General features: G+C 34.7%; 1 protein-coding gene and 1 long non-coding RNA gene across 2 annotated transcripts; both read left to right on the top strand.

Moving 5' to 3' along the window:
- The first annotated feature begins 5,567 nt into the window (after positions 1-5,567).
- On the top strand, positions 5,568-9,028 carry LOC128533137 (uncharacterized). The gene is made up of 4 exons (XR_008361342.1): positions 5,568-5,707; positions 6,349-6,397; positions 6,846-7,259; positions 8,388-9,028. It is a non-coding gene; the product is annotated as an uncharacterized LOC128533137 (long non-coding RNA).
- A 2,495-nt stretch (positions 9,029-11,523) lies between these two features.
- Positions 11,524-26,957, top strand: si:dkey-238d18.4 (TBC1 domain family member 15). The gene is made up of 10 exons (XM_053506880.1): positions 11,524-11,936; positions 15,696-15,881; positions 16,029-16,153; positions 17,870-17,973; positions 22,440-22,507; positions 22,645-22,791; positions 24,219-24,309; positions 24,443-24,591; positions 24,862-25,003; positions 26,144-26,957. The coding sequence occupies exons 1-10, from the start codon at positions 11,654-11,656 to the stop codon at positions 26,310-26,312; spliced, it is 1,464 nt and encodes a 487-aa protein (XP_053362855.1). The 5' UTR covers positions 11,524-11,653; the 3' UTR covers positions 26,313-26,957.
- The last annotated feature ends 393 nt before the right edge of the window (positions 26,958-27,350 follow it).

The following is a 27,350-nucleotide window of genomic DNA, read 5'->3' as shown; positions in this document are numbered from 1 at the left end:
CCCATAACTAGTGGACAGTCCTATAAATCTCATAAGTTTATTTTTATTTTGCTTTAAAATATCAGCTCTATTAACGTCTGGGGGTGAATCCCAAATAGCTTTAAATGGAAAAATGCCATGGATTTAGGGGTTTATAGAGGGATTTGGAATTCAACATTGTGTTAGTGACGACCTACTTTCACCCATGCTATGACCAACAGTTATTGTACTTAACAATTGTACAAAACATGTTTGGTGAAGTGATGCATATAGTTAAACATCTAATTCATTTGTTCAGTGATGTATTTGTTCAATGTTGAAAGATGTTGTCTTGTTAATGTTCTTGTCAATGTTCATTAGTTAACTTTTATTATCACCACTGGTAATGATTACCTTGTCAAAACTGTGGTATAACTTAGTTTAGTGTCCTGCCTTTGGATTAAAACTCTGCAAAGTGAAAATGTCGTCGGGGGTTCACATAAACATTTTACATTTGGTAAAATGCATATTCACAACCACATGGTGCTGCTCACATTGGCACACACTTTCACTTTATAAAAGGCGGCATTTTATTTAGCAAGCATATATTTGTGTTTTGCTGTTTTTCTGGGGTACTATATATATATATATATATATAAAATGCAAAAAATATATATTATGCCAAAAAATGTTTATGTCTTATGCAAAAGTTTAGGCACCCCTTGATAAATAACGGATTTTGGTGATTTTTTAATTAAAAAGATGTTAACACAGTATACCAAATGGAAAAATGCATAATATTTTCAGCAAACATTGATGCATAGTTACCTCTTATGCCATAAATTGGACAAAAAAAATTTAACATTATTGTAGCACTGTACAAAAGTTTGGGCACCCTAAGAGTTCCAGAGTCTCAGATTATTTTTCCAATGTTTCAGACCTTAATCAGCTCATTAAATCTGATGCATGGCAACAGCTGTCATTAGTAAATGCTAATTTTAAAGCTTCAAACCTTGTGCACACACCTGCGGACACTCAACAACCATGAGTTCCCCTCAGCAGCTGTGTAAGATTTTGAAAATAAAAGTTATTGATGCCCACAATGCAGGAGAAGGCTACAAGAAGATAGCAAACCATTGTCAGCTTGCAGTTCCACAGTGTGAAATGTAATTAAGACATGGCAGTTCAGGGGAACTGTGGAGGTCAAGATGAGATCTGGAAGACCAAGAAAACTTTCAAAGAGAACTGCTCGTATGCTGGTCAGAAAGATCAAGCAGACTTAGGAGTGGTGGTGCACCGTTCCACTGTGCAGCGATGCTTGCACAGACAAGACCTTATGGAAAAGTCAACAAAAGAAAAACTTACCTGCGTCCCCATCATAAAATCCAACATGAGAAGTATGCAGCAGAACATCTACAGAAGCCTGATGCATTTTGGAAACAAGTGCTGTGGACTGATGAAGTTAAAATAGAACTCTTTGGCCACAATCAGCAAAGGCAGGTTTGGAGAAAAAAGGAGTAGCATTTCATAAAAAGATAACTTTGCCAACTATTAAGCATGTGGGTGGATTTATGGATTTGGGGTTGCGTTGCAGCCAGTGGCACAGGAAACATTGCACGGGTGGAGGGAAAAATGGATTCCACTAAATACCAGCAACTTCTGGAAGCAAGCATCACACCATCTGTAAAAAAGCTAAGGCTGAAAAGAGGATGGCTTCTACAACAGGACAATTATCCTAAACATAGCTCAAAATCCACTATGGAATACCTCAAAAGATGCAGCTGAAGGTTTTGGAATGGCCATCACAGTCCCCTGATTTAAACATAATTGAAAATTTGTGGGCGAATCTTAAAAGAGCTGTGCATGCATGCAAGACGACCAAAGAATATTACAGAACTAAAAGCATTTTGCAAGGAAGAATGGGAGAAAATCTTTTCTATTAAAAAATCACAGAAATCTGTTATTTATTAAGGGGTGCCTAAACTTATAACTATAAACTATATATATATATATATACATACTTTTCTAAACAAAAAGCACAGTTTTGGACTCATTGACACATAAGACCATACTTTTTTAAGACATATCTTTGTTATGTACTACAATCTCTTTTATTTTGCCTTCTCACAGTAAATAACTCCCGAAATATTATTGGCCTACAGTATACACAGCATATTCTGTCCTGCCCAGGTTTCTCACATTTCTTTTTTACATAATAAACCAGTATCATGCCCTGGTCATGTAAAGTATTAAATTTACATATAGATATTGTTTTTTTTTTTTTTTTTAGTTATTACCAATTATTCTAACACTATAAACCTATTATCAAACAGGTTTGGGTGGTGCCTTGTGACTTCAACTGGTTAACTGATACTTTGATGCTCTCAGACACATAATGATAGATCTGTTTTTGTTTTTTTAGTTTGATCTAGCCAGAAAACTGAAACAAAAATTTTCATCTACTGTAATGATGTAAACAGTTAGAGATATGATCACACTTACCTTGTGATGTAGTTGTGCTGTTAAAAGCTAAAAATATATAAAACAAGGAGGGATTTGTAGTTTTTTTTAGCATATCTGGAAATATGTTAGCACGTTCAACAAAATAGAGACAAGAGAAGAAAGACTGTAAAGTTAAACAAGTGGATTAAAATTATACATAAACCCACTTATAAAAATTTTTAATTCAGTGGTGCTGAATATATTTCGAAATGGCGAGTCAGAATTCACTTAATAATGGAAGAGGATGGCTCAGACTCAGTATTTAGGAGACTCTCATTTACAGGAGTTCTTCATCACAACCTGCTAATCAGCTACTTTTTCACAAAAGATTGATAAAAAATAGTTGATAAAGCATGCTAATATTAATCTTTTGGAGTTAAAAGATTGGCAGAAATTTGTCAACCATGCTTAAAACTTGGATCAGGGCCATAAAACCAACAAATTGAATTGTACTCTACCAATTCTGCCAGAAAGAGTGGTCAAGTAGAGCTAAAATATTGCCAGTAGCTTGTTAATGGCACACAAAAATGTCTGCTTAAGGTAAATATTAGGAATGAGGTATGTCTGTCTACCTGTATGTATCATTTTGACCCTGCCTTGATGGCAGAAATCCTAAAATAAATTAATATTAATATACCAAATGTAGGCGGGTTTCTTCTATTACAGTTTTATGCTGTACAATTGATCTACCCCAAAGTACAATCACTTTAAAATTATTGCAAGGCCAATATTGCCATGACATTCATGTGTATGTGTTCTCACCGCTATTGTGCATGAAATAAGACACCAATGACCCTATTTTTTTTTTCTAACATTAACGGTAAAAAAAAGAAAAATTCAATTTAAATTCAAATAAAAATTAAATATTGTTTATTTTTTATTTAGTTATTACCAATTATTCTAACACTATAAACCTATTATCAAACATCAACTTCCCTTTTAAAAGTTTTTTTTTCTTCATTTGGGTGGTGCCCTGTGACTTCAACTGATTAACTGATACTTTGATGCTCTCAGACACATAATAATAGATCTGTTTTTGTTTTTTTTGTTTGATCTATAAAAAAAGACAAAAGCATAAAACATTCCGAAATTATTTTTGATAAATGTTTATTATTGTTTGATAGATGGTCTTTGCCCTATTATGCTAGCCATAAAACTGAAACAAAAAATTTCATCTACTGTAATGATGTAAACAGTTAAAGATATGATCACACTTACCTTGTGATGTAGTTGTGTTGGTTAAAACAGTAGGTTTAACTAAAAAATATATATAAAACAAGGAGGGATTTGTAGTTTTTTTAGCATATCTGGAAATATATTAGCACGTTCAACAAAATAAAGGCAAGAAAAGAAAGACTGTAAAGTTAAACAAGTGGATTAAAATTATACATAAACCCACTTATTAAATCTATAAATTCAGTGGTGCTGAATATCTCGAAATGGCGAGTCAGAATTCATGGAATAATGGAAGAGGATGGCTCAGACTCAGGACTCAGGAGAATCTCATTTACAGGAGTTCTTCATCACAACCAGCTAATCAGCTACTTTTTTTTTTTTTTTTTTTACAAAAGATTGATAAAACTAGTTGATAAAGCATGCTAACATTAATCTTTTGGAGTTAAAAAAATTTGTTTAAAACTTGGGTCAGGGCCATAGAACTCCAAATCTACCAATTTTGCCAGAAAGAGTGGTCAAGTAGAACTAGAATATTGCCAGAAGCGTGTTAATGGCATTAAAGGTAAATACCAGGAATGAGGTATGTCTGTCTGTCTGTATCATTTTGACCCTGCCTTGATTCCAGAAATCCTAAAATAAATGAATATTAATATACCAAATGTAGGCGGGTTTCTTCTATTACAGTTTTATGCTGTACAATTGATCTACCCCTATTTCTACCCCTACTATTGTGCATGAAATACGACACCATGACTGTAACCTTATTTTTTTATAACGTTAAAGCACAGACGTATAAAAGTTAAGTTCTTGTTTTAAAACACATATGTATTCTGGCATTTGCACAAACCTGAAAGTATTTATAAGATATATTTATAAAAATTTAGGTACCGTGGGTAAAAATTATATGATTGCTATTTTTCAAACTTATTAAAATGAGTTAGTAGAATGATAAGTGATGAGTGTTGTCATGTAAGACAAAAATAGTTTCTAAGAAATAAATATTTGCAGTGTTTACCTTCAGCTACTAGAATGGTAATATGTTTAGTCTGATTCTTCGAGATAAAATATAAGCAAAATACAACTTCCCATTTTCTACCACATACATTGCAGGATATTTTTTTAAATGTTATAAATTGAAAAAAAAAGATTACCTGTTGAAGGAGCAACTATTGTTGTAATATAAGAGAAATAAAACATTTCAATTATAGGAAAGACATTTTTTTAGTGTGTGAACATTAACATTGCTTTGAGTATGGCCACATTATACAATAGCATGATGTGTTTTATTTCTTACTTGTTAGTTGTAGAAATGTTTTTAAACATCTTACCTTCAGAACATGTGCACTTACAGAACATACAGCATATGCTAATTATCCTTATCCACAGTGGAACTTCCATCTAAAGACAATTAATTGGTGAAACCCAGTGAGTGACACATTATTATTTCAAGAAAACATGAAAGTGAACTGTTTTAAATATTTAAACATTTATACAACACTTTATACTCCTGGTGATGCTTATTTAAACCTTTTAGAAGTACATGCCTAAATTTTTTAATAAGTCACAATTTTTTAAATATATATATGTATATATATTGAACGTTAAAAAAGAGAAAACTCACACTGAAGAGAAGAGAGGTCCAAGGCTGGGCAGCCACAAGTCCTGTATATTGCAAGATTTACTTGACAAGGTTTTTCTGTTTCTTTCTGCTGTAAACTTCCTGTTTCTCCATAACCACATGAGTTATGAAACACTCAGGAAGTGCTTGATAGTGTAAAAGTGAATAAGAAAAACTGTAAAACTTTTTTCTGATCATACACAACTGAACTTGCTCACTATATGTAAATACCAATTATGTGATCATCTCTGAGATCACACATTTCTCGTTCTTTATAGGTTGCGCAATAGTGTGACAGATTCGTTATATGCAGCTCAAGAAGGAAACAATATCTTGCTTTCACGGCGGTGTGAAAGCCCCCATCATATGTGACATTTGCTCCCTCAAAGCACAGGTTTTAAATAGGCAAATAACAGTGTGCAACAAAAAGCTCTGTTTTTGGAGGAAAAATAGGTAAGTCATTATTTTAAACTAAACATATAGTTAAAACTTGGATCCAAACTTGGATTAAATATACAGTATATCCTAGCAACTGGATTTAACACAAACTTTGTCAAGCTGATTGTTTAGTTGTGCGGCAGGTACACTGGACACACACTGCACTTGGCATATTAGTGTGATCACTATCAAGTTATGCCATGTACAGTATTTGCAGTCAGAGGAAAAGGCCACATCCGGCTTTGTTTTTTCTGATAAAACATTGCTCAAAGATGTGTGTGTCAAAAAGTGACTCAGAAGAACAACTGAAAAACCTTTAACTGAAATTTAACTGAACCTATAAGGAAAATGTTCTAGTCTACTTTTGTTTAAAAATTCAGTACTTAGACTACTCTTTTCAATATACAATATGCACAAAAAAGTCAAATCTCATTTGATCAAAATGAAAGTATCAGAAGCGATGTCATGTCAGATTGTAAACAGAGCCTGGATTGTTTCATCTGCAAGTTGCCCTTGTGTTTCTAGTCACTTTATTTTAGTCTAAATGTATTTATGGAATTAACACAAATGTGTGGTTCCCATTTCTGCTTATACACTAAGCAGAATAATGTTTTATGATTTGATAATGCAGAAATGTTGTCTTTTCTTTCATTTAGGGAGAGATGCTACCTAATGAGTTTCTTTTTGCTGTAATTCATCTTTCAGGTAATCTGTATGGCTATATTTAAAAAACAAAACACACATAAGTGAATTTACAAAAAAACATACATTTTATTTGTGATTATGTAAATAGATGAAAGATTAAACTGCATTACATATGTGAAAAAAAACATTTGACAATAAATAGATTGTGTGGGGAACAACATGTGAAACATTGATATTCATAAAAAAAATAATTATCTGCCAAAAAAAAAAATTCCTGTAAAAACATTATGAAATGTGTATAAGGCATTTACAAACAAGTTGACATGTGAATGTTAAAGTAAAGTTGGTGTGACTTTTTTCTAAAAGGGTCTTTTTGGCATATGGGGGTTAATAACGACAGCCAGCTTCCAATATAAAGCTTAAATTGCTGTTTTTGCAATGAGAAATAATAGAAATATGTCATCTTAAATAATAGATGTGAATTCATGCTCTATGTGCCCAACTCTAGCCCTTGTCAGTGGTCACATATGTGTGGAACAGCAGCCAACCACTGTACATCTCACAGAGGGAGAAAATGTTACTTTGTCATGTCACATCCGTGGAAATAAAGGAGAGAACATTTCTAAATTCCATGTAGAATGGTACAGGGAAGGTGCTGGTGGAAAACTACATGAGGTCGTAAACCTTTCTCAGCTCAGAGGAAGGTTGCATGAGAACACTAATAAAAATCAACAAAGTGCAAGCTTGTCAGTCACCATGCTCAAGCTAAATGACACCGGCAGATATTTTTGCAATTTCATCTACCGGATTGACCAGAAAATACTGCAGCATTATGGAAACGGCACAAGCATCATTGTCCAAGAGGAAGTGACTACAGTTATGACCATCCTCAGTACCACAGATAATGTTGGAAATACTACTGGTATGTGATATGTTATACTTTATAAATATTATTATTAGAAGTAGTAGTTGTTGTAGTAGTACTAGTTAAAATATTAGTAGTATTATGGGTCTAAGTACAGAAAGTGCTGAAACTATGTCGCTTTGCTTGAGGGTTTTTTTGTTTGTCTGTCTTTCTGTCTGTCTGTTTATAGTAAAACCATAAGCCATAACAACATTAATCATAATCACTACATGGTACTTCCTCTTTTTTTTCAAACTGGTCTGATGGTTTCACTAGTGCAGGGTTTTATATTTTTGCCCATATAACAAAATATTTTTTGTTTTTCCAGGTTATGCCAAATAATAATTTGGTAACTACCAAAAAGTAATTGAGCTCTGCTTACTTAGACTTTGAATTTCTTTGCATAAATTTTTTTTTTTAAATCACCTGCCAGTTTACATCCTGTATATATTCTGAAGTTTGCATCTATAAAAAAAAAAGGCAGGTGCGACAAAGTCCTTATAAGGACTGTTGCTGGTTCGGCAGTATGTTCAGTAAAACTAAGCAATTAATTTTCTTTTAAAAACTGCACTAATTGTCCCTGATACTGTATTTTTTTAAAAAGGGTCGTCACACCAAATATTGACTTTATTTCATTAATTACTGTTTATTGCTTTCTAAGGTAGTTTTTTGATGACAACCTTGCTCTAAAGCAGTTATTTGTATGTGCAAATAGACCTTTGTGCTGTCGTGTAATTCATGGCATAATTAATAGATTCACACCAAAAAATGACATTTTGGTCAAGATTTTATTTTGATTAAATTTACTAGATGAAACTAAATCACATTGAGTTGAAATTTGGTGTACTGTATCTTTATGGTAACTGGGTTAAAAATAAAACAAGACCACTGTCAGACAATCAGTAGACATTTTACCTGTTTTGCATAGAGTTGCAGTCACAAAACTTGAACACAGGAACATACTTGTAATCTATATATTTAATTGTGTAACTAGTATATGTATTTTTTTTAGCTGTGCAACAATTAGACAAGTAGCGCACTGCTTGCAATCCAAGGGTATTTGGACCCCACAGATTGCCATCTCTTCTTCTTCTTACTATTATTATTATTATTAACTTAACTATTATTAACTTATTAACTTTTCAGATGCTGATACTGAGAACACCACCACAGAAAGTATCCTTCTCACATTCCTTCTTTCTCTTTTATTATCATTAAAGTTTGTAGCAGCTGTATTCATATGGTTTTATACTTTGTTTTCTGATAAAACAATTGTTATTTATTGTCCTGGTTTACTTAAAAGGTGACGTCTTCCTTCCAGGCCTGTATATGTCTTCAGTTTTTCACCTAACAAACATGAGCCTTATGACTCATAAACACCCACAGATGATCATGCCAAAAGGTCCTTTTATGCATAAATATTATAAGTGTCATAATCTTTGAGGTCTGGTCTGGTTTGCAACCTCTCTTACATTTTGTTAGTTATGGAAAAAATCACAAATGTGTGTCAGTGAAGGAAAGTTGCTATAGACAGATGCATTATTTCTTTTTTTTTTCTCAGCTGAAGGTGATATTAATGTATGAGTTGTCTCTAGTATTGTTGTTTTTTTTTCTCTTTGTGTGAAGCCATGTCATGATGAGGATTTTTTATCCTTTCTAAACATGATATAAGGAAGACTCTTTACTTTATAAATTCCTGAGTCTCTAATGCTTGTTTAATTGCACTTCTGATGTGTCTGTGTGTGTCTGTATCTGAGATTATTGATAATGCTAATAAACCTTGTTTAATTTTGAACAAAATAAAATGTGTCAAATATGCCTCATAATTGAATTAAAAGAAGATTCTTTCACATTCATTAAACTTAAATGCAAATTTTAACAATTTAAATTTGAACCTAATTTGATCTAAAATGCCAATGATTAAATTCCATGCTAATTTTTCATTTTAGTACATTTAGTAGTCAATACAAACTGAAACACTGAATAATAAATTACTTCTTTTTTTTACTGACTGTGGCCATAATTAAAAAATATATATATACATATATATATATATCCTGGAGAACAAAAGTTGTCCAGTGCATTATATTATAAAATAACATACCTGGAAAGAAAAAGAATAATACCTGAGTAAGGAAGCAAAAGGATTATAATACCATTAAATTCCAACAGTTAAAGAATACCAAAAACAAAAATCCACTGGTTCTGTTACAAAATTACAGACCTTGCTAATTTTCAGAATGCGTGTTTTCCATTTTTTTTTCACACACTTATGAATCATCATTGTTGAGCCCTTAGGATGGAAAAATTACTATGACTCATTATTGAAGCAGACATTACAATATTGCAATTTTTTACAACCCTAAAGAAGCACCACTATTCATGACCAATTTCATCTTTAGACACATCTGTGTGCAGACAGATCATTACAACTATAGGCATCAATAATTATTAAAATTATATAATATTTGTTTGATAATAATTTAGGTGTTAATTTAAGCAAATATGTCAGAGCAGTCAACTTTGCCAATGATTAAATTCCAAATAATCAAACAATTATTACAAATTAAAAGTGATAGAAATAAAAATTCTTGACAACAGATACATTTTTGCTTTACTTAGAATAATCAGTAAATCACTGCTATGGTAAATTCTTGTTTAGCTCCAATTTGAATTTTTTTTTTAATATACATATTAAATTCCCCAATGTTAACCTAACATTTAAAGTGTTGAATTAATCCAAAGCAGTATTTATATATTTAGTATTTAGTGCATTTGAACTCAAACAAACTCTGAAAGTGTTAAATCAACACTGGGGAAAAAATCTTTGCACGTTTAATTTATCCTGATAAAGGTATGAAAACATATCCAATCATGGGAGGAATAAAGTGCAACATCTTTAGGACCTATAGTTTTATTTATTAGGGCTCTTTGTATAGTTGCCAATGTTCTCAGGAGTGTGCATCATAGCAAATTCAGTTTAAGGTGAGATTGTTTAATGCTCATGGACATAAAGATAAACCTGAGAGCTGCATCAAGTTACATACAGTCCCATGTAACCCCAATAATGTATCCCATTAATTTTGTTTATGTTCATAACAGCACAAAAAAGGATTGAGTGGTGACTAGAGAAAAAAAAAAACTTCTCTTCATATATGGCAGCATAGACTTGATTTGCATTTAGGCAAACTATAACAATATTATTTGGACTGATAAGACCAAGGTGGAGATGTTGGGTCATCATACACAGTACCATATTTGGAAAAAAAAAATAAAAATAAAAATAAGGGTAACACTATAATCACTTGACTGTCAACCATGGCGGTGGAGGAGTTGGGTTTGTTTGGCAGCCAAAGGACCTGAGAAACTTGAATTCAGCAACAGAAAAATGACCTCCACTTTATATCAGAATACTCTTGAGGCATGTAGTCAGCAGCTTAAGCTCGTCTCAACACCAGCAAATCGGCATCTGAATGGCTGAAGAGGAAATTATTAGATTGTTTATAGAAGGATTGTGTGAATATGGATTTGTACGGTGCCCTGTGATGGCCTGGCATTCTACCCATGGTGTATCCCCACCTCATTCTCAAGTGTTCTGGACACCGTTTTTTAAAAGGTAATTTCAGATCTTAGATAGTGACAGAGAGTTTGCAGGGTTAATCATGACAAACAGGATTATTCAAATTATATACTGTATGTGGTTGCCCTTTTGCAGCTATAACAACTTCCACTTTTCTTGAAAGGGTGGCCATAAGATTTTGGAGTGTTTCCTTGGGAATTTGTGTCCATTTGTTCTGTAGGACATTTATGAGGTCAGGTGCTGATGTTAGATGAGAAGGCCTGGCTCACAATCTTCACTCCACTTCATCCCAAAGGTTCTCGATGGGGTTGAGGTCAGGGCTCTGTGCGGGCCAATCAAGTTCTTCCACACCAAACTTATCAAATCAAACCATAGCTTTTACATGTGGTCCTTGCTTTGGGCACTGTGGTACAGTCATGTTGAAATAGAAAAGGGCCTTTCCCTAACTGTTGCCACAAAGTTGAAAGCATAGTATTATCCAAGACGTCTTGGTATAGTAAACATTATATTTATAATATATATATATTGTCCATATACTGTATATCAGATGAGATACAAATATAAACCAAATGATCTGACCAGCAGAGGGTGTTAAAAGGTTTTCCAATAAAACTGAGCTCTGAACCCTGAGGAAATGGCAGTTTGCTGTCATGTGACAGGAGGAGTGCAAAGTTTGCTTTAATCCTGTCAGTTTACAGCCAGCGTGCTGCGCGTGGTGAGATCTCAGTGCGTCGAGCAAGCCAGGGATGAGCACAGCTAAGCTTTTAATTACTACCCTGATTTAACTCTAATGCAGGTGGCGGAGGACTTTGTATGACTTTTTAGACGGAGAATGGAGAGCAGGGGTTCAAACACGGACAGTTCCCCTCGTTATGCGTCTCAGTTGGAGGGGGAAATTTCATTCCGCTCGGAGTGGGAAGAACACAGAAACAGAGACTGTGGCTCTTCACAGGTAGGAAAGTCACTGAGAACTGAAAGCAAGATGCCGCACGTGTCACGTGTCGCCCCCGTGACGTCACCCACATCCGCATCTCAGCGCGTGAACCTGCCGGGTGTGATGGACGCAGAGGGGAGAGTGGACGAGTCCCGGCTGCGCGTGTACATATTTACACACGGTAACATTACACCAGTGGTGATTTGTCCCATTCTACGTATCGTATCTGCACTATGAGTGTCTGAAGCTAAATGTGGTGTAAAAAAAAAAAAAAAAGGAAAATGTTTTTTTCCCTTTTAGAGTAAATATGAAGCTTACCACCCTGCCCCCCCTCCCCCCAAATACCCCTGAAGTAAAGATTCCAGCATGTTCTGTCAGTTGTAGCACTGATCACTTAAGTTCTTAAATAGTCTCTTATAGACTACAACTAAGTAATTATACAGATATATTATTATTATTATTATTATTATAGTTTAGTGGTAAGCACTGTCAAATTGTACCTCCAGGGTTCTATTCCCACCTCGGAATGTCTTCTCCAGGTACCCTGGTTTCCTCCCACAGTCCAAAGACATGCAAATTAGGTTAAGCGGCATTCCTAACTTGCCCATGCCCAAACTGTCTGTGAATGCGTGCATGAATACAAAGGTTGACCAGAGGTCCTAATATGGTCATTAAAAATGGGAATAAATTCAATGGTCTCTATTGGCCTCCACGGTACCTAGTTGAACTACAGAGCTTCCTAAATGAATGGGTTATTAATAATAAATTTGTTATTACTGTTTTTCATGTGTGCACCAAAATGAATGTTTTCAAGCCATTACAAACCATTTTTTGTTTTGCTGTTCCATTTTTGTTTTGTTTTTAAAATAAACATATATACTTTAAGTAAAGTTATACATTTACTTTTAGGCATTTGGCAGACACTCCTATCCAGAGCGACTTACATTTGATCTCATTACACATCTGAGCAGTTGAGGGTTAAGGGCCTTGCTCAAGGGCCCAACAGTGGCAACTTGGTGGTTGTGGGGTTTGAACCTGGGATCTTCCGAACCGTAGTCCAATGCCTTAACCACTGAGCTACCCCTGGCTATAAGCAAAGAAAGAGAGGGTTGGTCGCAACTGATCTGCAAACAGCATGAAGACATCTTTTAAAAGACCTAGGTTCACCATGTTGTAACTGCATTGCTGTTGTATCTGCATTTTTATGATGGTATAATGTTCAACAAAAGAAAGCAATAGTTCACGATTCCTAGGTGTTTGTCTCTGGGACTGTCCCTCAGACTGACCAACAAGCTGGCATCTTTAATAAAAATGTTTAATTTGTTTGGAAACCATGTTAACACATTTTGTTGCACACATTGTATTCAAATCTATAGGTGTTTTTTGTTTGTTCAGTTTAAGTTGGTCATAGTTCCTAAAATGTAAACAGTCTACTTCATTACTTCAACCCTGACCATGCCATTATGCAAAGGATGTTATCAGTGCATTGCACCATGCCGTCTCCCTTTCATTTCAATTAAGCTTTACATCTGACCACTCGCACACAAACATAAGAAAGTTAAATTTCCTTCCTGCAAAACCTTTTTTTTTTTAATTGTGAAAAAGTCTTGTTTTGGGCTACATCTAAACTATACTAACTGACTTTTTATTATTGTAGTGTTTATGAAAAAAACCTATCATCTGCCATCTCTTTGAGATCTAATAATAGGCAAACACACAAACCAATGTTAAATACTGTTTTCTCCATCTTCTTTGCACATTGTGTCATTTGTGTTATTAAACACAAAGCCTTATTCATGCAGGCCTAAACATTTCTTATTTACAAGAATTATAAGAATTAGACAGATTAGAACTGCCGCATTACTTAAAAACATTAACATTTTAGAAAATCTCTCACAGTTATATGACAGCTGTTTGGCGTTTAGCTAATGTTGTGCTTCAGTCAAATTTGTATCCACAACATGGCTGAAAAGGTCTATGACTACTATGCCAATGCACAAGCATAGTGTGCAATACTTGTCAGTTTAACATACAGTATATGCGGAAACTAATAGAAGAGATTTCATGAGAAAACTGACCACAGAACAACTCATTAATACCAAGTGAAATGATCCAGCTGTATCATCAGTTCATGCACTAGAATGAATATTCTTATATTACTGGCTGGCCTAGGTCCACCACACATCCAGATGAGAAATTTCCAACAATTCACATTAGTTATTCTGGTCCTTTTCCAAATGTTAGGGCGATGGATGAGTGTGTAGTGTAAAATCATGTGATGCATTACCGCAGGGGACTCGAACATTCAATCCTCCTAACATTGCTGCATGAAATATAGTACAAAATAATTGTATAATCTGACAATAGGTACTGTATGTTGCAATATTTGGAAAATATGTTTTTGGATATGACTTATGTTTAAGTGTAGTTTTTAATATGGTCAAGTTTTCTGTGAGTCAACTGTTTTTAAGCAAGTTTGGAAAAGAGTCTCCAGCTTTGTATCAGTCAGACAAACTGTAACTAACGTTGATGATAAGACAGAACCCCCCCTTAAAAAAACTGCTGTTATGTGTTGTGTGTTTTGCTTCAAAACTGGTAATAATATGTATTTAATATTTTAACAATTTGAGTTTTGTCCTCAAATCCTATTTCACTTACAATGCCAAAAAACTCACACTGAATAGAAATGGCTTGTAATTGTTCTGTTCTCTTTTATGCTCTAAATGCTTCTTATATTTTTATATTATATTCTGTGTCACTGCCCATAAGACTTTCATAATAAGATTTCTTTAAGAGCTTTAAGGAGGGGATAAAGTCCAGAAAGAGGATTGCGTGTCTTGTTCTGTTTTTTTTGTTTACTTGCTTCTACTGGAAAACAGTTTATACTGTTTTCTGAATTGAATTTACTGATATCCTGAATTAAATCAATGTCTCTATCTAGACTGATACTGAGACAAAGGTATATTCAAGAAGATCTTTATGTTGTATGTGCAATTTAAAGATTGTTTTCAACCCAGTGCTAATAATATTTTCTATATGTACATACCTTATCTTATATATATATATATATATATATATATATATATATATATAGTTATTTCAATGTGCTTTAAATATATTTTAAATAAATAAAGCTGCTGTTATTCGTACTTTATGTCCATTTTGTGGTTTGTAACGTTTAGAGCCCCCTGCTGGTTGTGAGGTTGATTGCAACTGCAATTGAGAGATTAAAAATCTTCCCTGTTCACACACCAGTACTAAATTAATCTGGTGAAACTGTATAAATTATGTAATTCACATATATTGGTGGCCAAAACTATTGCGACAAAAGTGAAACTGTGTTATTTGTGTTAATTGTTAAACTAAGTTTTAATGACATTCTCATTTTTGTTATTTAAATAATGATAGTCAAGCTAAAAGGAGTAAATTGTTATTTTAAATTTACATTACGTTTATTTATTTGGCAAACACCCTCATCCAGAGCAACTTAAGGTGTATATAATGAAATTTCTATACAATAATCAATGAATCCTTTATTCTTTAAAACTTGCTGGATGCTGCTGGGCATAGAGTCAAAACATATCTGTAGGACTGGTTTTACTCACTCAATCAATGGCTGTTTGATTGCTGCCTGAAGATCATGGTTTCTGGACTGCTATTGCCCTCTTCATCATTGTCCAACAGTTTTCTATTGGGTCCAGGTTGTGACATGAACAAGGGTATGGATCTAAAATCTGAATGTCATTTTGACTTTTTTTTCCTTCTTCTAATTAGTACAACTCTTTAGCCAGGCAGACCCGAACTAATTATTCTTTTGTTTACAGAGAAATCTATAATACTATAATCCTCGGTAAAGATGTAGGCTACTTTTGGGAGCTGAGCAGATGAGCTTTATCTGAAGCTGATTCTATGTGCTTTTTTGGTGTGTATGTGTGATTAGGTGGTGTGTCTCCGGAGGAGAGAGGCATGGTTTGGCGCTTCTTATTTGGAATGTACCCGTGCAGTTCTACAACACTGGAGCGTGCCTTGTTGCTTGAAGAGATGTCAATACGTTACCATGTTATGAAGAGGAAGTGGCAACGTCTGCTTCCTGGAGCTGTTCGTCTGCGACTTAATGGCACCGATGGTAAACCCCATTCAAAACATTATATATAATTCCGCATTACATCCCAACATTGCACCATTTCAAGTTATATTTTTGCATAACGTGCAGTATCCCTTTGTAGTTTTATACAGGTGTGACCATTTTTCCCTCTCTCCTTATTTTCCTTAGCTGAGTTGGTAGCAGCAGTGCAGTATTTTGAGCAAAGACAGGAGAGAGAAAGAGAAACACTACAGCACCAGTACAAGTCAAAAGAGGTCAGGGACAGGATTTCCTTCCTGGAGCTTCAGGCACAGGTAAAACTAACATCCCTGAATTATTATTATATTTGAGATGAATACAGGTTTATTGTACAAACCTAGCAAAAGTACCATAGAGCCTTTGTGACATGCCGCACTCTGTAGCTGATTTTTTTTAAGAAACTCTAAAGCTCTATGGCACCAGCTACAGTCAGTTTTATTGAACAGTATTTTTGCTGTCGGTTCTTTGGAGGTAAATAAGGCATGTAGCATGCATATGCTGCAGGAGACGGCTGAACTGAGATTCAGAGAATGGTATCATATTAATAGTTCTAAAATCTAAAATTTGTTTATGTGTTGCACCTGTGATAGGAATAGTAGCCAGCATTATTCTTAGAGCTACTGTTATAGAAAATTATTCATCATCCCTTGGAATCAGTAATTTAGAGGGCCTGTGAAATAAGATTTCTTGGAATGAACACATAGGCTATTTAAATGTGACAGCACTGTTTTGCTGGTACATTGTGTTATATTACTTACAAAAATAACATATTACATAATTTTTGTTTGTCTACCTAACAAAAAAGTCACAAATTTTTTAGAAATATTTATTCGACATACCACTTAGACTGTGTTACATTGAACATGAATATGACAGCTTTATGTGTGTCTTTCATACCAGCTTGAATAAACTAGGCATTTAAGAAAAGTCAACTCTTTTTTTGGAAAAAACTTCAACATATAAAAGATTATCAATGGGAAAGTAAAAAACCACCTCTGTGGCTTAGTAACAGTTGTGAGAAAGCACCTTACCACACTTTCACAAACCACATTTTCCACGGTGTGTGAAAGAAGAATTGATACAACTGTACATGTCCAGGGGTGAAATTTTGGTTTAAACCAACAGTGCATACTGTGTATACTTTCAAACCACTGCATTAATTGGTTAAAAACCAAGGCTGTGGTTGTTGCTGCAACAGTACTTAATAATAATAATGAGATGATGCAACTATTTTGACCTTTTTGCATCAAACATAAGTGAGATATGAAAGAAGATAAGCTGTGTCTGGCAATATTTTATGCATAGAGTAGTCTGCAGGTTACAGTGGATGAAAAACACGTGAGATTATTTTACTCATGTAGGCGGGAGTAGGAGGTCAGATCACAATGATCAGAAGATAAAGAGGAAATACGTTTTTTTTTTTTTCAATATTGTTTAGTACACCTCTTTTAAAAATCTCAAAAATCAGCTACAACATATTTGCTGAAACATACGGCATGTCACAAAGGCTCTGTGGTACTTTTGCTAGGTTTGTACTCTAAACCTGTATTCATCTCAAATATAATAAAAATTCTTAAACCATTCTGTCCAATTTATTGTGGGTAAAGTGGCTTGGTGAAAAGAGCTCCAAATAATTAGTTCAGTGTTTTTTCATGTTTTCTTATATCAGAATGTAAGTGCATGTAAGTTACATTACAATAGGTCCTTCCTGCTCTGCACACCGACAGAGACTTCAAGCAACTCAGATTCTGTGCATCGCCACTTTTTCATTCAGACTCTAAAAGTTTGATTTCTAAACGAAATGCAAAATCAACTCATCTGAAAAAAAAAACCACTTTGGAAACTGAGAAACTGAAACTGAGTTGCTCTTCCTTCCTTTTTACAGTAGTGTTCATCTTTCTTATTTCTTCGATATTAGTGTCACACATAAGAGTTTAAAATATGAAAACATTTCTGTACTTTTTTATTTACTTTTTTTTGCATCTTTGGAGGTCCTGTTTGAACGGGTGACCTTTGATTTGGAAGAACTTCAGGAGGCTATACGCATCATTGACAAAGATGTTCCAAGAACTGATAGAGGACTGGCCTACTACACGTATGTCCTGTCAATTTATTTCTTTCTAGGAAATTCCTGTACCCCAACTATGTGGTAGTAAATTATTTACAATGTCTGAGTCTGCTGGTGATTCTCTCACTGAAGTCACAATGCCTCTAATATACCTTGATAAGATCAGGGAAGGACTTTATGCTTACCCTGTATCTTAGTAGATGTTTTAACTGCAAACAGCTGTTATTGACATACTACCGGCATGTCCTTGCTGCCACACCCCTTTATCAAACAACCTTGGAACTAAAATAAAAAAATATACAGTTAGGCCCAAAAATATTTGGACAGTGACACAAGTTTTGTTATTTTAGCTGTTTACGAAAACATATTCAGGATACAATTACAGTATATAACCAATATGGGCTTAAAGTGCAGACTCTCAGCTGTAATTTGAGAGTATTCACATCCAAATTGAAGCAAGGGTGTAGGAATTACAGCTCTTTAAGACGTAGCCGCCTCTTTTTTAAGGGACCAAAAGTAATTTGACTCAGAAGGCTTAAAAAAAATAATAATAACAAGGCTGCATGGGCTTTATCCTCGTTAACCTGTCATCAATTAAGCAGCTAAAAGGTCTGGAGTTGATTGCAGGTGAAGCGTTTGCATTTGGAAGCTGTTGCTGTGAACGCAGAACATGTGGTCAAAGAAGCTCTCAAAGGAGGTGAAACAGGCTATCCTGAGGCTGAAAAAAAAGAAAAAAATCCATCAGAGAGATAGCAGAAATGTTAGGAGTGGCCAAATCAACAGTTTGGTACATTCTGAGAAAAATAGAGTGCACTGGTGAGCTTGGGAACTCAAAAAGGCCTGGACGTCCACGGTAGACAACAGTGGTGGATGATCGCAGACCCTTTCATAACCTCCACTTAAGTAAAGAACACTCTCCAGGAAGTAGGTGTATCAGTATCTAAGTCTACCATAAAGAGAAGACTTGAGAGTAAATACAAAGGATTCACCACAAGGTGCAAACCATTAATTAGCCTCAAAAATAGAAAGGCCAGAATTGACTTAAGGATTCTCAACCAAATATTGAAAAGTAACATTTTACTTAGGGTTATGTTTATTTGTCCAATTACTTTTGAGCCCCTGAAAGGAGGAGTGTTTGTATAAAAATAGCTACAATTCCTACATGTTTAAATTTATATTTTTGTTTAACCCATTGAATTAAACCTTAAAGTCTTAAAGTCTGCACTTCAATTCTGTTGTTTCATTTCAGATCCAATGTGGTGGCATGCAGAGCCTAAATCATGACGATTGCGTCACTGTCCAATTATTTTTGGGCCTAACTGTATATTATCTGTCTCCCATGTCAAATGACACTCCTTACATTCCAGTGGCACTGAAGTAAAACATTAATGATGTGAAGAAATGATAAGACTAATGTTTGGGAAGATTCTTCACTGTAAGTAGGTTCACATTAATAGCCCAGTATAGTGCAATGAAAGGGCTTTTAAATAATAGTGCTTATTATATAAAGAAACAATTTGTATGCTGCACTTTGTATAAATTCACTCTGTATGCTGTGGTGTTTATTAAGGAAAGTCACAATAGACACTTTTTTGCAAGTACAGTTACAGTAACTTTAACAGTTTTAAACATTATAACGTCTTTTAACAGTTTGACATACACAAACAAAGGCACAAGCACTGCCTAGACGCATGCCTCCAGTACATACAAATACAAACCAACATGCAAGTTAATCTATTACACACAACAACATCTAAAGTAAATGCACACTGTGGAAGAAACAGCACAAAAGAAATTAAATCAATGAAAATGAAACAATTTCTAGGCATATACATTATATATTTGAGTTGATATTTATCTTTCAGCATAAATAACTATTTAGAAGGAATTAAAATTTATCTTTATGTTCCACTAGGTACATAAAGTTACAAGGTATTACATAATACACTGTTAGTGCAGCTAACACAAGGCAGCAACAGCACACAGTTAGAGAAGCCATTCAGGAAAACCCAGTTGCTCAGAAACCTCTAACCATCTATTTCCTCCACATGCCAGGAAATTTAAGGCCAGTTTATCGTCCCCCAATAATAAGGCATTATGGCATCTTTGCAGATGGGTTACTGGTAGTGTCTATCGGGGCTTAAGAAAAAGAGCAGTAAGAGTAGAAAGTGAAAATAAACACAAAGACAAAAAGACAAGAGAGAATTAAGGCTTGAGAACGAAAGAAAGAAACTTGATAATTCAGATGATGTATACTGTAAACAGTCCATCTAAATAAATTAGAATATTGTGGAAAGTGCACCCTTCATATATTGTAGATTTATTACATATACTGTAAGGTGAAATGCAGAACTTGGTCCGAGCTCCTTTAGCATAACTTACTGTATCAGCGCAGAATGAACAGAGGCAATTAACCTGTGGCACTGTTAAGGCATGAAGTGCTCTAAAACCTCCTGGTGGATTTTCCAGCATTAATTTTGGACTTCACAACACAACTGACCCACACCAAAATATGAAAGGTCATCCCGAATCATAACCAACTTTAAAAAACTTCACACTGGACTTCTCCAGTTTTCCTCCAGACTCTGGGATCTTGATTTCCAAATGAAATGCAAAATGAACTATTCTAAAAAAAAAAAAAAAAAAAGGACTTTGGACCACTAAGCCACCATCCAGTTATTTTTCTTCTTAGACTGGGTTAGACACTTCGGATGTTGTCTCTGGTTTAGGAGTGACTTAATACTAGGAATGCAACAGTTGTAACCCATTTCCTAAAGACATCTATGTGGTGGCTATTGATGCACTGACTTCAGCCTCGCTTTATTCCTCATGAAAATCTTCTTAATGCTGCAATCATCCCAGTTGCTTGTGCACTTTTTCCTACAAAACTTTTTCCTTCACACTCTGCAGACAGCCAGTCCTTTCAGCAATGGCCTCTGTGGCTTACTGCCCTCTTCTGGACAACTGTCAAGTTAGCAGTCTTCCTCATAAGTGTGGTTGTGTCTATAATTCTATAAAAAAAAATCTATAAGTGTGTGTATTTATAATAATCTACTCAAACTCGAAATTAAATTTTTTAGAAGTTCAAGATACTGAGTTTTTGAAAAACAGTAATTATCAAAATTAAAGCAAAAAAGGGCATGACATTTTCACTTTACATGTAATGAGTCTAGAATATTTAAGGTTTTTTTTTTTTATAAATTGAAAAAGAAATCTTATCGGCAATATACTAATTCATAAAGATGGACTATATACAGTATATAAGCGAAAAATTACCCCTATGTTCTAAGATTCAGGAGCTCATTTCCTTTTTTTTGTTATATGATTTTTTCCTTGTCTTAAAGTTTCCTTGTACTTTAAAAGTATCCTTTTGTTTGTCCACACAGTTTTGGTGACTCAATTGTTTGACGTATCTTTTCTTGACTCCACTTTGTAACTGTGCCTGTCGTATCTGGAATCACAGTAGTTCATATGCTTCAAAGCCATGAGATGCCTGCTCCAAACACTGTATGAGGTTGCGTAGTCAAGTGCTCTAATCAAAACCCTCCATAACTCAGCAAGCAGGGGCTTTTACTCTGTGATGCTGTTAGGGTTCAACCTTCCAAATATGAAATAAACTATATACAGTAGCAAAACATTTGTGGACACCTAAATTCCACACCCATATCTTCTCTTTGAAGATAGGAAAGATTTGCATTTTTAAATGATATTTGTATGCTGTAGCATTACAATATTCCTTAAATGTAACTAAAAGGCCCAAATCTGCCAAAAGCAAGTTACATGAAGACTTTCCATGTTGGAGTGAAAGAACTTAAGTGTCCTACACACACCGCCCTGACCCCACTGAAGACATTTGGGATGACCTGATCTGGGTGGAAATCAGGGAATGAAAACTAATGCTCGTGTGGCTGAATAGGTACACCAGAAGTCTATATTATTATACCAGCACATGAGGGACTAAACATGCAAAGGGATGTTTAAAAAGCATATATGAATATCCACAAACTTTTGATCATATAGTAAATCATAATGGCTATGTAAGAACTGTTTATCTGTTACAAATATAAATGCAATGGCTAATATTTACAGATCAATCTGATAGTGTTACGCTGCTGACTGCTTAGATATACAGATGGACAAATGCCTTTATGAATAAGATTATAACCAGCAGAGAGGCCTAAAATTTCACACTCACCATGCCCACTTATTCACACAGACAGATCCAGATAAAAAAAAAAAGGCAGTAACCACATGTAAAATAGTAGATGTTGTTGGTGGAAAATACTTTTAGAAAATACTGAGGCTCCACAGTTTAGCAATAAATTAAAGAAAGAAATTCACCAGAGTACGTTTCTGAATAATAAATAACAAAAACTCCATCTGTAAATAAATTCAATAAGTTTAGTAAAGTAGTTTTTTTTAAAGACACTTTTTCTGTAAAGAGCAGCCATTCAGATATGTATGTATGTTGTTGTTGTTGTTGTTTTCAATAGAAATGAGGGCCTGGGTAATCTACTGGTGCTGAGAGATATCCTGATTACCTTTGCTGCTTTTCACCAAGGCAAGAAACCTATTTTGTCTAGTCAGGACAAACTGTCCAAATTTCAGACATTTTAATTATTATTATAATAAGCTTTTTTTTTTTTTTTTTTTTGCCTTTTGATAAAATTGTCACATATGTAAATGTTTGTCTCTCAGAGGTCAGTTATGCACAGGGTATGAATGATCTCTGCAGTCGCTTCCTGGAGGTTCTGGATTCAGAGGTGGACACATACTGGAGCTTTTGCTGTTACATGGAGAAATTTTCAAGAGACTTCTGTGCTGATGGCCTGCACCGCAAAATAGGTGGGTTTCTATATTGGAAGAACAAGTGTAGATGTATCCCCAATTTATAAAGTAAATATAAAACTTTGTACAAATGTAAACTATTTAAAATGGTTATTATTATTTTTAATGATCAGCCATAACATTTATACCACATAAAACTAATACATTAACATTGATTTATATACCAGTTAACTGTACTGTATAGTAAACAAAATCATGGGCTCTTTAATGCCCGTGGTGATCAAAAGGATAGTTTGTCTGGTTTAATCACACAGAAAAACCAGCACAGCACAATATTCCAAAAAAAGTCATGCTAGTAATGATAGAATAGCACCAGAACTCCCAGTGCACCACAGCCTGCAGGCAAAGAGACCAAGGCCACTGACCCAGTCCCAAAACTCATACCCAAAGATCTTGAGCAGTCATGCACTGAGGGGCCAGAGCTACCCCAGTGGTACAAAAGGAACCCACACTTTATTGTCAATAATGTTTGCGTTGTAATGTTATGGCTGATCAGTGTATATTGCGTATACTGTATGTATATCTACTGATTGGCCAGAAGAAGTTGATTTTTTAAATATAACATGAGATTTGTAACTTTATACAACATACAGTTGTAAACAGTTAACTCCTAAAGTTCTCAGGTGTTATGTTCCTAAAGCACCGGTGAATTTTGAAAAAACAAAAAAGAAAAAAAGGCCTATAAATACCTATTTTTATAGTCTAAACCCTAAATATTCCCCCCAAACACTTTAATTTGATTTCAAAATCAGCTTAATACATGTCTCCTGCACTGCTAAAATGTAAAACACCGCTGTTACCCCTATATGTACTCTAATTCATGCACAGTAAGTGCAGTAATAATTCATCATCCAAAGCCGCGTTTTTCTCTACGGTTGCTTTGTGCTCTCTATACAGTACACTCTATTATGTTTTATTTGGAAAATTATCTGAATCTATTTATGTTACAAAATAATTAAATTGTATTGTTCTTAATAGTTTTGCGGTAAAATGCAAGAAAATTATATATTGGCACAGAAAAACGCAAAAAAAGATTATTATGGATATTTGAGGTTTTTGCGAAATTTCGGGTGTTTCCGCAAACAATTAGTAGTTAGCTTTTAAGCTTCTAAGGCGAACTTTGAACTGGGACTTTGCAAGGGTCGAATGTATATAGAAACAGCTTACACACTGACTTCTGGTGGAGGCTCCTCATAAATTGATGTAACAAAATTTCATTTGGTGAAGTTTTCTATAAATAGACATTTATTTAGAATTTTTGAAAGAAGTAAGGTAAATCTGTTACTTCATGTACACTTATAAAGTGTTTAGTTTAAAGGATTTTGTAGTTTGTGTTTGGAGAATTTTGATCGTGTAAGACAAATAAGACAATTTGTGAAGTGATGGAAAATACAGGAAAATAATTGCCCTTTTTTTTTTAACAGAATTGGAGGCGGCTCTGCTGAAAGAGTTGGATCCTCATCTTCATGCTCATATTATAACAGACAATATGGATAAACTGACATTCTGTCACAGGTAGATATTAGCTATACCGCTCTAATTTCAAATATTTAAGTATGTGTAGCGAGCCTTCTGTCTTTCGCTTTTTATCGCATTTATGTCCCTTTCTTTTAAAAGTATTTGTCTTTGTGGCCGTGTTCCTGGGCAGGTGGCTGCTGTTGGGTTTCCAACGCGAGTTTGAGCACAGTGATGCTCTACGCCTGTTTGAGATTCTTAGCTGCGATCATCTGGAGCTCATTTCCCAGCAGGTGGACAGGGCACGCTATCAGGAGAGACTGGCCTACAAGCACAGCTTTCGTAAGAATTCTCAAACCCCCAGTATTAAATGTAACAGAAGGCTTTGGTTAGCTATTTATTATTGGTAGTTTTTATGTAAGATATGTATTTGAGAACTGTATCATATACAGTATATGCAAACAGTGTTGGTATAAGGATGTAACTTATCTGTTCTTATGCACTTGTCAGCCCCTTTACCACATCCATCTTTAAAGATTTACCACAAAATGAATATTATTTAGTGGGTTATTCTCTGTACTCCAGAGACATACTTATATACAATTCTTGCAGAGGATGAGCCAGAGACAGAACCTCAAGGCATTAACAGAGAGTTCACGTTTGAACTCTTTATCTGTGCTACTATTCTTCTGGAGAACAGAGATTCACTGCTCAGCTGCAGAAATGAGGTCCAGCTCCTGCAGTTCATAAACAGGTTGCTCTTTTCCCTCTTACATCAGTCCTGTCCCAGACAGCACCTTATTCGTTAAGTTTAAGTTTCTTTAGAAAGTCATTTAAGGGTACTATGTGTAATTTTTCCTTCAGTCTTCAAAAGCATCTTGGTAGTTTCTTAAAAAATAAAGAATACATTAAATTAGATCATTCTGAGAAAGTAACATAAATTGTTTATAGTAAATTACTTACAGCCTCATGCACACAGTCACACAAAATCTGATCATACACCTAACATTATATATAATTACACTACATATTACATGTTAAACATACTACGTAAGTTAAAAGTGTATTAAGGGCATGTGGGTTGCTCATAAGCAATTATAACTACGACAACCCATGATCTTACTGGCCTTGTGAATACATGTAAATAAGGACTGCAATTTTTAATTATTATTATTATTATTATTATTATTATTATCAATGCTTTGTTAATTTTATTTAAAATAAAAATAACCTTGCTGTGTGGTAAAAAAGGGAATCACTAGACGCCACAATACCTAGGTGCCGATTTGCTTTGTATGGCTGTTCTCTTATTCATTTTCTTTCATCTTCTGTACTACTTATCATGTACAGGGTCACGGGGGCCTTTAAGCCTATTCTAAGAGACTGGACAGGGTGCCAGTCCATGACAGAGCACACACACATACACACACAGGCACACCAATGGCGATTAGCCCAATCTGCACCACTTTGACTGTGGGAAAAAACGTAGTAACTGGAGGAAACCCACCAAGCACAGGAAAAACGTAGACTTTATAAATATCCAAATTCAATTAATTTTTTTAGATTAGTTATAATTCTAAACAAATTTACAAAATAATTTGCTCCTAACACACAGGATGCCATGGTGCCTGCCAATGTCGAAACAGTTTAGAGCACATGTGTAGGATTATACCAGAACAGCAACATTTCATTAACTCAAATGCAAACATATATAAATTGAAATTAATTTAAGTCAGTGTGGTGATACATGAACTGCCACACAAAACAATCATAATACATTACTATATTATATATAGAATAATTTATTATCAAATCTATTCTGTACTGTATAGTATCTCATTTGATTTGCCAGACTTTTACCGTGTGAGACTTACTGTTTCCTGTCTGTGTCCAGCTTGCAGGGGACTCTGGATTTAAATAGCTGCTTGAAAAAAGCTGAGGAGCAGTTCTATAACTACTGTAAGCGTTCAGCCAGGGATTGCCTTAGTGAGCGCTACCGGAGACACAAGAGCAAAGGGGAGCCCTTCCTCTACCAGCTGCGCAACCTGTTCTCTGGAAACTAGGGTTTTCTGGGTATTTCTGAAAAAGTCCTGTTAAAAAGACTGATACCTGAAAGTTGGTTTGTTTCAGGTTTCCTCATGTTTGAATGTCTGGTCCTTTCCAAGAAAATAACTTTGTTGTAGTGCATGGAAATGTAAACACGAGTTCAAACTGAATAATGCTGCTTAAATAAGTATTTGGTTTATGAAGAGAGTATGTGGCTCCCAATCTCAGTTCTGATGAGTCTACAGTGTAAAATTACCAGCATTAAGTCAACACTTATAGTTAATTTAATCCTGGGAGCTTTAATGTACATGAATCACAGTGTTAGAAGTCTAACACACTTGACACATTTTGGCTCAAAACAAAAATGCTGAAATGTAGAGGACAGAAGATCCATGAATATCCTAGAACGTAGGTTGGGAACTACTTGTTGCAGTGGTTGTTTTTTACTTTATGTATTATAGTTTTTACTAAAATGCTGCAGTGATAAATGCTAAATACTATAATCTTGAATACATTTTGAATCATGTGAAATGTATAATTATAATGTTAAAATTTTCTGCTTGTAATGTGAAAGTGATTCAAGAAAGGTTATTATGAAAAATTCTATTAAATGATAATGTTCAGCTTATGTTAAGTTGAGGTTGACAAAATAATAAACTGTATATATGTATTATCTGTGTGTGTGTGTGTGTGTGTGTGTACACTATATTGCTCAACTTGAGTAACATCCCCCTCTTAATCCATATGGTTTAATATGATGTTGGCCCACCCTTTGCAGCTATAACAGCTTCAACTCTTTTGGGAAGGCTTTCCACAGGGTTTAGGAGTGTGTTTCTTGGAATTTTTGACCATTTTTTCAGAAGCACATTCATCAGACACTGATGTTGGATGAGAAGTCCTGGCTTGCAGTCTCCACTTTAATTTATCCTTAGGGTGTTCTATCAGGTTGAGGTCAGGACTCCACATCAAACGCCATATGTCTTTATGGAGCTTGCTTTGATGCACAGTCAAGCTGGAACTGGTGTAGGGTTGTTTTTCAGTCATTGGACTTGACC

This window comes from Clarias gariepinus, chromosome 11, assembly GCF_024256425.1.
Source record: "Clarias gariepinus isolate MV-2021 ecotype Netherlands chromosome 11, CGAR_prim_01v2, whole genome shotgun sequence".
NCBI classification, from domain to species: domain Eukaryota; kingdom Metazoa; phylum Chordata; class Actinopteri; order Siluriformes; family Clariidae; genus Clarias; species Clarias gariepinus.
The sequence above is the reverse complement of the archived record's forward strand: the minus strand, read 5'-3'. Positions and strand labels throughout refer to the sequence as shown.

What these genes read in the sequence shown, in the direction of transcription:
- si:dkey-238d18.4 (XM_053506880.1), top strand. Translation starts at nt 11,654, where the DNA reads ATGGAGAGCAGGGGTTCAAACACGGACAGTTCCCCTCGTTATGCGTCT. An exon ending in AGAGGACTGGCCTACTACAC is followed by an intron (nt 17,974 to 22,439) that starts GTATGTCCTGTC and finishes TGTTTTCAATAG; the next exon opens with AAATGAGGGCCTGGGTAATC. An exon ending in AAACTGACATTCTGTCACAG is followed by an intron (nt 24,310 to 24,442) that starts GTAGATATTAGC and finishes GTTCCTGGGCAG; the next exon opens with GTGGCTGCTGTTGGGTTTCC.